General features: G+C 43.1%; 1 protein-coding gene across 1 annotated transcript in view; it reads right to left on the reverse strand.

Annotated features, from left to right (window-relative positions):
- The window catches only part of LOC311036099 (regulator of G-protein signaling 6-like), a gene marked incomplete at both ends in the record, with an annotated part of 91,062 nt that extends 80,140 nt beyond the window's left edge, over nt 1–10,922 (reverse strand). The window contains one exon of the mRNA XM_084044621.1: nt 10,779–10,922. Coding sequence (XP_083900747.1) covers nt 10,779–10,922 — 144 coding nt within the window. The remainder of the gene's footprint in view (nt 1–10,778) is intronic.
- Nucleotides 10,923–12,288: the final 1,366 nt, after the last annotated feature.

The following is a 12,288-nucleotide window of genomic DNA, read 5'->3' on the forward strand; positions in this document are numbered from 1 at the left end:
TCTACTTTGCCAGCAGCCTCCTTCCTTCACGTGTGACGTTTTTATCTGCTTGCCAAGAGGTGAAACACACAGCCTTTCAGCATCAGAGTTCAGCGGCTTGATGGGGGCTGGGAGCAAACAATAGCTTCAAGGGGTTTGATGTTTTGCCGTTTGCTGGCTCACAGAGTCACATTCAGAGAAGAATGGATGCTGAGAGTCGGCAATGATTTCTGTATGCTTTGTTTCATGACTGCCTGGCTGTTCGTACAGGCTTTGTATGGAGGATCATACTGTTCTTTCTTGTAGCAGTCCAAGGGAGTGTATAGCGGGCTGGCGGCACCGCGCGCACATCTGAACAGGACTTTGAGCAGGATTTAACCCATTCAAAACGGGAAAGCATCTGTGTCACTTTAGATTTTGACCACTTTAACCATTATTTTATATGGTTAAAACTATTCAAAAATCTTGAAATGATTTGCAAATCTTTGAATATATATATTTTTTTTAAATCTTTGCTTCTGGGGGTCCCTGGAACAAAATATTTTGAGATGACGGGTCCGCGGCCAAATCCATATCATTTTGGTTGTCCTTGACATGTACTAAATGTTTGAGAACCACTGACATAGAAACATCATCTTTTTCAGAAAACTGTTTTAGAACATCTGTAGAATTGCGGGTCCTCAGATCTTAATGGGTTAAAAATAAATTGTTCAAGAAAAAAAATGGTTTCTACACAATGTTCTTGATGCTCCCAAAGTGCAGTGTTATTTGGTGTGGAGCATTTCCACCTGAATGGTCTTTGTCAGGTACATGACTCATCATTCATTTAGACCATTCAGGTCGATACGTTGTAGCTACACCAAATAAAACATCACTTTGGGAGGATGAAGGTCGGTGTGTGGATTATACGCTGTCGTTTTTCATAGTATTTCTGCCTTATTCATAGCTGTTTTGTGCATGTTGTTGTTGGCAAGGCCAGCTCTTTTTTTTGTGTTGTCTGGGGACCCCCAGGGTTCCTTGAGGGGCGTTTCAGTGGGTCTCCAGCAAAATTATTTAATATACTGTAGCATCAAAATTGTAATCAGTTGTAATATGGGCAATAATTGGTATACCCTAGAGTATAATGGGACACATTGTGAGCTTGTAGATTTAGCTATTGTTTCACAAAATCTTGAAAATCTACGCGTCCTAATACACATTAATTCGCGGGTCCTTGACATGAAAAGGTTTGACAAGAAAGTGGGTTTTCTGCACCAAACTAAATAATTACACCGGGGGTTTTGTTAGGAAAATTAGATTTAAAGTCTAGAAGTATAATGAATGTGTATGTAGAAAACTGCATAAATGAAGTTTAGAAGAGTAAAAAGGGGGGCACATAGTGGCTGCTGGTTATATCCTGCTGTTTAAACATATAACTGCTTTAAGTTCAGCTATTCCAATCACTTAAGCCACACAGTGGTATATAGACTATTATACTGTGTACTGTATATATACCGTATATTTTAATCATTAGTATGACTAAAAGTGTTAAGTTTTAGTTTAACTATGTCATTATAACCTTATTCAAAGAAAATGTGTTTACCAAGGAGGAGAGGAGATCATAGTGAGAGGCCCTGTCTTTCCCTCTCTCTCATTCACTCCCTTTTCAATACAGGCACCAGTGATGCCATAGAATTAATATTAGGTCATAATAATCGCATACTCTTGTTGTAATACTCTTATAGTAATATAGTAAAAGCTTTAATATGGATATCAAAATGACATAAAATTACACAGCAGAAGTCAGAGTGTTAGTTCCCAGCCAGGAAATAGAAAACTAAAAATGCCATATACCTTGGCCAAATTATAATAGACAAAGGGTTCATAGACGCTTATCGCAATCAAAAGTAAGGGAGTGTAGGACCATCGAAGGGAGGTGAGCAGTCCAGAGGCCTGTGACGGGGAAGGTGTGGAGTCAGCGTGAGAACAGCAGGAAGCCTCGTCCTCTGAAGCCAACATCAAGATCTAATTGATAATGTTTTTATGATGTAACGCTGGGCTAGGGAAAGGATGCTTCAGTGCAGAAATATCGCCCTGTCTGGAGCATCATTACTCTGTGATTAGGGAGAGATTTTTGTATCCAGCGCGCTGTTATTTGAGTGGTATTGTATCTTTTATTTCTGTATATGACAATTCATTTCTGATTGTTTAATAGGCTCATACATAATTGTAACTTAGATTTAAGGGTAATAAAACCATTTCGACTCATACAATTGTAATCGCCTGTGTAGCAATTCTTTCAAGGGGTGACTCCTCACACTATGGAACCACTGAACCAGGTACCTTAACCTTATCTAGATTTACAGTACTTTTATGGAGTTAAGGTTCAGTGTTATATCTAACAATTGGTGCCTTGAAACCCTTATTGGTTCGTGAGGAGGACATCCTTTGGCAGGTTAGCCGTCTGGACATCATTCCAGTAACCGGTCTTGGCTTTCTTGTCTCGGTTCTGAGCAAACTTGCCCCGGGGTGAAAGATAAGGTTTGCTGAAACCTGTTTCGACTAATTCAGTGATTGGACACTCTAACCTGAGTTTGTTTGACTGAGATAAGCGATTGTCGTAATCCCAAAGCATTTGAGATAAATTTAGCTATTGTAGGACATTGATTTATAACCAAATTTAGCGGTGTGAATGAATTGTCATTAAGCTGTGTGTTTTAACTGTGCAAAGTTCTCCGGGAGGTGCTGTTAATTTCTGGGTATTTGACAGTAGAATAAATCGTCAGGGCCGATAGGGAAGACATCTCGGGGAGATAGCCAGATTCCGGGAGTTTGGTATTAATTGTTATTTCTGGGTATTAACAATAGAGTCGTCCAGGACGACAAAGTAATCTCGGGGGGATTATAAAATAGACTCAGGGAGTTTTAGTCAGTTATTTTAACGCGCGGGTGCGGTTTTTACTCTGATCCGGTATCTAGTCGTCACATAAAGTGCTGTTAAAATCACATATAAGGGATTTATGGGCCACGGGTCCATACAAAATAACTTCGGGGGAGTTATTGCACTCGGAGTGTAGCATATATTATCAATTGTGTGGGACGCGCCGCGCTATGTGAGTTTGTATTTGGGGAAAAGCATTTGGGTGGTGTGTACTCGCGACAATCAATCAATTGTCGCATCTCTTCTGTCTATCTCTTTCTAGTTCACTGTTAAATCATTGTATAACATACTACAGTTCATTGCGCTAGGAAGTGTGTGCCGTTTTAGAAAGTTGAAAGGAAAGACAAAAGGAAAAAAGTGTGTTGGAAAGCAGACAATCTTAAAAAGTGTGAAGACGATTTTGTTGAAACCCCTAAATAATTTTCCTAGATAGTACGGTTCTGAGCGCTAGGAACTGTGTGTTTTTTTTATGTATTTTGGCCACTTATAGCGATTTGTATAGGGAGTGGTCAAACGCTGTTTGTACAGAAGTAATAGCAGTACCATAGTCCCCTGTTGTGTTAGATTCCTAAAAGAAAAAGGTGTCATGGCGGAAATTGCTGATATGAAGAAAAGGCTTCTCAGATTACAAATACAACAAGTAGAACAGCAGCTACAAATGTTGGAAATGCAACAAAATTGGGTACAACAGCAGAATAACAATTATCAACCAGGGTACTATAGAGGTAGAAGAGGTTATAGGGGTCCCTGTGACATGTCCCAGGTCAGGTGTTTTAACTGCTATGGTATGGGGCACTTTGCCCGTGATTGCACACAGCCCTGGCGGGAGCGAACACACGGTGGTCAGAGCCAGCAAAATTTGTAGATGAGGCAGAATGGAACAGACCAGTTATAGGGGTGTTAAGGCAGGGGGAGGAAGATTACAGGGTTAAGCAGGACCAGCATAGAAGGCAGAGAAAAGTGATTAGAAGAGGGTATGACAGAGTAGGAGAGGGGTCAGAGTGCATGCACGCATGGACACACACAACACACAATTGCTTAAGTGGCAGTACACATACGAAACCATACGCACGACAACAGCATTTCACACACATGAAGCAAAACTTTTAGGGGAATAAATGTTAATAATGTTATAACTGCTAAACTGCCCCACTATAATAACTGCCATTTTTCAAAGTAAATAACCCGAATGCTGAGGATAATTGCGTTCACATCCGAGGGGTCCACGAGGTTTATGGTCTGGACAATTTGCCTTTTCACATGAAGTGACACTGTCTGCAGCTCTTGGACGTGATATTACCGGCGGGAAGGGGTCAGTCTATGCGACCCGGGATATAAACAATGCTGCAGGATTGTTTGCAATGCGCATGCGACACTGCAGGAGAAGGAACTGTATCGACTGAGCATTTGGGGGTGCTCTGGAAAACATAAACTGTTGTACATTTGTCTTCTGGCAGGGGACATGAGGAGGAGTGCTGCCACGTGACCATTTACCGAGCCACTGGAAGATGTCAAACCAGGCTCTCTGGCCCAAGCATGTGAAAGCAAATTTTCCTCTGGCAAGTTGGTAATTAAATTATTAAATGCCCAAAGTAGGGCAGAGTGCACCTTTAGTTGTATGTTTGAAGAAAAAAAAAAACAAGAAAAAACACAGGTTTTTTTTTTTTTTTTAAGGGGGAGAGAGACAAGTAGCCTACTGATGTATTATAGCACAACATTAAAGTCCACAGAACAGAATGGAGAAAACTCCAACCACACATACTGTAGTATATGAACATGGCCAATACATTGTTATGGCAGAGACATTGTTGTACATAGAAAACTCACACTATACACTGACTGGCACCCTGACCAAAGATTACAAGTAGGCTATGTAGTAATTAAGTAAGTAGGCATAGTGGAGGTGAAGTTTGGAACTATTTAGGACAAGAAAGTTTGTTCATATATTAAAAAGCAATTTGAATGGAAAAGGAATGTTATCAAAGGGCGTGAGAGAGAAAGTAGCAGTGGAGTACAGTATGGAATAAATTAGAAGTGTTTAAATATTTCTTGAATGTTGGAAAGGAGTTTGAAGACTTAAATGGCATCTAGTAACTTCAATAAGTAAGTGCGGAATGTGAGGTTTAGAAATATGAGGAAAAAGTGGAATTAAAATCCTCTAAAATTGCCTTGGGGGGTAGGACTGAATGTCGGAAGGAACATACATAATAATAAAATTGATGAGAACAAGGAATGTTTTTAGCAAGTGGCAGATGGCGCAGCGCATGTTTAGTTGAGAGTGAATACAGTCTAAAAATAATTTGGTCGGATATGATGGAAGTGCAGGTGTAGCAGCCCAAAACAATATTACAATAGTGTCAGTAATTAAAAGTTGGGGTTGGTGGAAGCATTGCGATTGTATTAACTTTTGTACAATCATCTGTTAACTTAAGTGATTGATCATTCCCCATACAAACTAACCACAGGCGAAACATTCAAGGACCATATACAGGTCTGAAGGGGGACGCCCCTGGACCTGAGCAAAATGTGTAGAAGATGTATTACAAAGTGTACAGACCCTAATTACATTGAAAGCCGCTATTTTCCTAACAGATGCAGGAGAAACGGACAGGAGCCCTACCCAGAGCCCAGCAATATTCAGTGTTTGCTATACAGTGTATTTGCTTTATAGAATGCTTGATTTATTTGACAGGGGTCGGACTAGAGGAGGTTTTGTCTGTCGATCGGACTGTCTGTCTGTCTGTCTGTCTGTCTATCTTTTTCTTCCCCAGCCAGTCAGCAAAGGGGGACACTGGGGCAGTTTGGGTCTTTTGGGGTTCTGGCTGTTCGCAGTGGCATGGGAGTATGTGTGCTTTAATTACAATTTTTTTCATTGCAGTACCAACAGACCTTTGACCTGCTTACTGTAAAAGCAGGGGGGAATGTGTACGGTGTTGCTTAACCACTTTTTAATTCCAGATGTTTCTACTAATGTAACCTCTCTATTAGCTCATTCCAAGGCCGTTCTTGACTCATTGACCCCACCACCAGAAGGCTACGACCCCTGGGGTTGGTTCTCCTCAAGGGGCTCTTCCTGGATGGTTTGGGTGGCCAGTGTGATAATTCCCATCCTTATCCCAGTGGCTGTCCTCCTGCTTTGTGGACCTCCATTGATCCGCTGTTGTGTAAACCGCTCACTAGCTAGCATCCCCTCACATGACTCCACTGCCCGACAACTTGCTCTGACTAAGGTATCGACCTATGACACTGACTTTGATCCAGCCAACCTTAGAGGGTTGCCTAGAGACTTGAGAAGCCTCATACCACATGACGGACAGTACTTACAGACCCATGATGACGTGCATGACATTTATCTTAGCCCAGACACACATGACGACCCATTTGCAACTTGTGACATAACACTGTAAATCTAGGTGTACTAGGTCCTTCTAATTTCCCTTTTTAGATTACACCTACCGCTAAGTAGGTGTAAAAGGGGGACTGTTAGGAAAATTAGATTTAAAGTCTAGAAGTATAATGAATGTGTATGTAGAAAACTGCATAAATGAAGTTTAGAAGAGTAAAAAGGGGGGCACATAGTGGCTGCTGGTTATATCCTGCTGTTTAAACATATAACTGCTTTAAGTTCAGCTATTCCAATCACTTAAGCCACACAGTGGTATATAGACTATTATACTGTGTACTGTATATATACCGTATATTTTAATCATTAGTATGACTAAAAGTGTTAAGTTTTAGTTTAACTATGTCATTATAACCTTATTCAAAGAAAATGTGTTTACCAAGGAGGAGAGGAGATCATAGTGAGAGGCCCTGTCTTTCCCTCTCTCTCATTCACTCCCTTTTCAATACAGGCACCAGTGATGCCATAGAATTAATATTAGGTCATAATAATCGCATACTCTTGTTGTAATACTCTTATAGTAATATAGTAAAAGCTTTAATATGGATATCAAAATGACATAAAATTACACAGCAGAAGTCAGAGTGTTAGTTCCCAGCCAGGAAATAGAAAACTAAAAATGCCATATACCTTGGCCAAATTATAATAGACAAAGGGTTCATAGACGCTTATCGCAATCAAAAGTAAGGGAGTGTAGGACCATCGAAGGGAGGTGAGCAGTCCAGAGGCCTGTGACGGGGAAGGTGTGGAGTCAGCGTGAGAACAGCAGGAAGCCTCGTCCTCTGAAGCCAACATCAAGATCTAATTGATAATGTTTTTATGATGTAACGCTGGGCTAGGGAAAGGATGCTTCAGTGCAGAAATATCGCCCTGTCTGGAGCATCATTACTCTGTGATTAGGGAGAGATTTTTGTATCCAGCGCGCTGTTATTTGAGTGGTATTGTATCTTTTATTTCTGTATATGACAATTCATTTCTGATTGTTTAATAGGCTCATACATAATTGTAACTTAGATTTAAGGGTAATAAAACCATTTCGACTCATACAATTGTAATCGCCTGTGTAGCAATTCTTTCAAGGGGTGACTCCTCACACTATGGAACCACTGAACCAGGTACCTTAACCTTATCTAGATTTACAGTACTTTTATGGAGTTAAGGTTCAGTGTTATATCTAACAGTTTGAGAACCACTGGTGTACCCTCTGGACCCCTGGGGTCCAGGGGGTCCCCAGCTAAATTAGTTAATATAGCAACACAATAGTTTTAACCACTTTATCCATTTATGCGTTGGCTATTCAAAAATAGCCAACGTATAAAAAAGAACCTGTCTTCATAAATCTTCTCTTCTGGGGGTCCCTGGCACAAAACCTTTTCAGATGGGGGGGTCCACGGCCAAATACATATCAATTTGGGGGTCCTTGACGTGAAAAAGTTTGAGAACGACTGAATTACACAATATCCCATGTTCAAAGCAGAAGGGTGGAAACATCCTGTCACTGGAGTCAGAACCACCATCTGCTTGCAGTCACTGGCTATAAACATTTATGCAATTATGAATATTTCCCCCAGGCAGCATCCTTTACACAAGTGATAACTACCCGTCCATAAATGCATTGGCCCCAGGCAAAACGCAGCATTATATAATAGAGGGCTTTGCTGTAGGAATCGATAAATACGTCCGGCGTTATGTTGCAATCAGGCTGAAAAAACAGGGCATTGTTTCTGAAGCAAGCCTGCCCGTCGGTCTTAACCGGGACGATGGTGAAAACATTTTTGTTTACACACACACACACACACACACACACACACACACACACACACACACACACACACACACACACACACACACACACACACACACACACACACACAATGTGCTACAGTGGTGGACAGCAAGGGGGATGCCTTCCCTTCCTGAGAAGCTGAATAGGTACCAGGAGAAATGCTCTAATTTTAGAGTTGCCAATTATCCCCCAACCCCACCCCACCCCATTCTACATTTTAGTCATCATGCCAGTTTGAATTTCCTTCACACTTCTGTGTAGTCTTGTCACTGGGCTGCCCCTACTGGCTCAACCCCAAAAAGCCCCCCCCCCCCCCCCCCTGCTGACAGGCACTACAGCCCAGCGGTTCTCAAACTCTTCGTGCAAACGACCCCCAAATTGATATGCTCCCGCGAGTCTCTCCCCAACGCTGCCGCCCCATCAGCCCCTGTATAAGAGTACGGTGCAGTGACTATTATCACCCTCCCCCGCCCGGCTTCGCTCCCCCCGAACACGGGCCAATTGTGTTGGTATAAGAAGCTCGAATGCCTCAAAGCCGAATGCACCACGGCGGATTTGAACCCACAACCTCCGCGGTGGCGGGCAGGCCACTTTACCACTGCGCCGCCCGAGCGCCTGGCAACAAACTCTTGGCCGGGGAGCAGAGATTTCCTGTCAAAGCCCTGCGGATTCCTGCCAGAAACAACCAGAGACTCCAGAATCCCCTTGTTGTGCGTTTATAGGACAATGGAAGTTGCCAACTGCACGAAGTGTGACACGCTCTTCATGGTATCAAGCCGTGTGACAAGCACCGTGAGTCGCGGTAGAACGGTATTTTGCTCCCATGCATGCCGAGTGTGTATTATGGAAGTGACAATAAAACCGATTCCGATTCCCGAGAAGTGAACACCATTCAAAACCAAATAGAATATGGCGGTTGGCGGCCATGTCTGTTGGGTTTAACCTCAACCTGACCTGAAGCCGATTCTACAAATGTCTTCTAAATCCCAACAGTATTCTGAAAAAAGTATGTTTCTATATCAGTGGTGCTCAAACTTTTTCATGTCAAGGACCCCCAAAATTATATGTATTTGGCCGCTGAACCCCATCTCAAAATATTTTGTTCCAGGGACCCCCAGAACCAAAGCATAGAGTTAAAGATCGCTTTAAACAATATATATTCAAAGATTTGCACAAAATTTTCACGATAAAAAAAAAATAGCAGATCTACAAGCTCATAGCGCGGCACTCGGTGCCGCGCTAGTAATAGAGCCTGCCTGCTTGCTCAGGGAATACATTGAATCTTGACCATCAGGTCAAAATTCGTGTCAGATCCTGCGTCTAGGTGAGACACGACCTTTGACACCATGTACATGTCTCAATAGAAGAGCAAAATTAAAATGTACTCATAAAATAAAGTTACATTGTGCTGCGTTAACCACTTTCACTGAATATATATATATATATATATATAGAGCTAATATGAATTTCCCCTAGTTTCTCTGTATAGTCACCAAGGCATACATAATAGACTGACACTTTATCTCACATCGGGGACTGAAGACATTCACTCCAACAACAGAAATGCATTTAAATTGAGCTGTCGCCCTGCGACTTGAAATTGCACGCCGACGCTAGATTTCACAGCGGTGTTAAAAGCGACGGTACGGCATTGAAGCAGCCACAGACAGTCAACAATCAGCGCAGGTAATAGCGACAAGGGGACATTATCTGTCATCCGTGGGCTATGGAGAGTTCACCGTTTACTTTTTCACAGCACAGTGGGGGTCCCCCAGAAGGCAGAACCAGATGCTATGTTTCTTTACCGGTCAAAAATGATCTGCTTTTTGATTTTGCCTTTTGGATAACAAGCTCCTTACTGGCAGTGGTGGAAGCGGTACTGGAAGAGGTAGAAATACCCCAATGTGGAAATAAGAAATGTCCTGCATTCAAAATGTTACATGAGTAAAAGTACAGAAGTATTGGCATCATATTTTCTTCCGAAAGCCTTCCCCACAATAACAGAAAACTGAAAAGGCACTAGCATAGAGCCCTGAGGGACCATTATGGGGTCGAAATGGTTAAGCACAGTACTTGAGTAAACATACTTTCCACCACTGCTTTTATTGGACGTTCCCAAGCCCCAACCGTGGAGACTGAGCCTCTTCCTTCCTTCCATCCATCCATCCATCCTAAACCACCACTCCCACACACACAGCCCTAATTAGCCACCAATAGCCGCCCACCCTCTCCAATCAAAGGACCGCTGTTGAGAGTGAAGTGCCATGGAGGGGGGGGGGAGAGAGAGGGGGGGTTAGGGGGGGGGGGGGGCGGGGCGGTGTAATTGCCCTTGACAGTGAAGGACCGCTCTCTCTCCCTCTCTCTCTCTCTCTGGACAGGATTGATGAGAGCTTATTGAAACTTTAGAGGGCTGAAGACCACCGACTAGAGCTGGAGGGGGGGCTAGAGAGAGAGAGAGAGAGAGAGAGAGAGAGAGAGAGAGAGAGAGAGAGAGTCTGTCCCAGAAGCTACCAGAACAGAGGTTCCCAGACAACTGGGTTTGACAGTGAATCACTGGGAACTGTGAGGCGTATCTACTGGTCATTATCTGCCAGTAAATCTCTGTCTGTCTGTCTGTCTGTCTGTCTGTGTCTGTGTGTGTGTGTGTGTGTGTGTGTGTCTCTGTGTGGGGTGGGAAGGGTTTAACTTACCTTTCTGTAGACGATCATATTGGGCGAGTCCTCCTCTGGGTCGGTGATGGCGGCGGTGGCGATGGTGGTGGTGGTGGTGGTGGTTGTGGGGGGGGTGGTGGCGGTACCCACCACACTCCCCTGGTCCCTGGACCCCTCCGCCATGTTTTCGCTCAGTATACACTGCAGAGAAGCCAACATAATAAAAACCCAGTCAGTCAGTAAAAAAACAGAGCAGCCAAACAACACTACTCGTGAAGCATGCATTCATACATCACCAGACCGGTGTGGAGGCAAATATTATTTAGTCATTATTTGATAAGAATCCAATGCCGTTCTGACACCTTTTTTTTATCGTTCCCCTTCTCTCGGTTCCAAGCCGTTAAGCTCATTTTCGTACTTACGTTGAAAATAGCTGACCTACAAGCTCTCGACGCGTCGCGGATGCGACGCGTCGTGAGCTTGTAGGTCCGCTATTTTCTTGTATTTCCGCCGTGCGACAGACCGTCGTGCGACAGAGTATAAATTTATTGTGACATTCCTGCAGCACCCCACCCATTTTTTTTGCGGGGGGATCTGACTAAGAAGGGATTGGCCTGCATGGCTGTGTGTCTGCGGACAGATAAGAGAGGAGCTCCCAGGCAGTCAGATGTGCCAGAGCTATAGGTGAATATCAAGCAGGTTGCACACAGAGAGCACAGTGGTGGTGGAAAGGTATAACTAAGTAGCTAAGTACATTTACTCATGTGCTGCACTTCACCAACACTTAAACCCCTCCTGAACTAGAGGGGAGGTGTAAACAACGATCTGGTGACACCCACCTATAGTGTAAACATGGTTAAATGCTTCCTTCTACAGCACTGCCACCCAAGTGTGGGATGCCCTGACCCCATCCCTTAAATAATGTGGTTCACTGGCTTCCTTTAAAACAGCCCTGAAAATTCACCTTTCAGGAGGCCAAAGGGGGAGGTACAGTAATTATCACTTCTCCCTTAGACAGGCAACCATCCCCCTCCCCCCCTTACCTTTTTTCCCTACTCTGTACATATAGTGTTTTATATTTGTGATGATATAGATTTTGTTGGTGTTATTGTCTCCGCCAGAGGTGGAGAGTATGTTTTCGTCTCCGTCCTTCCGTGTGTCCGTCCGTCTCAGCCAAGCTAACATTGGTCAAGCTTCACGTGACACGTGACAATATATTGTCACCAATGCTTTGATTGGCTAGCGAGACGCATGATGACATAAAAATCTATAAATAGTAAATGTGCTTCAAAAAATAATTTATATTTTTTGAAGCTAAGCTAACATTGGTCAAGTGACACGTGACAATATGTAATATAAATAGGTAAGACAGGATTAATCAGGAACAGTACTGGCGGAGACCTGTGCTCCGAGGAGCACATTTTCTAGTTTTTACATGTTATATAATTGAATACACAGGACCCCAATGGAAACAAGACAGCAAGGACTTTTTTGGCATCATCCTTTTAGACCAAGTGTTTGACTGTACTCGAGCTGTTTTACATTTCTG

The sequence above is a fragment of the Gymnoscopelus microlampas genome (assembly GCF_963454915.1).
Source record: "Gymnoscopelus microlampas genome assembly, chromosome: 20".
Classification (NCBI taxonomy): Eukaryota; Metazoa; Chordata; class Actinopteri; order Myctophiformes; family Myctophidae; genus Gymnoscopelus; species Gymnoscopelus microlampas.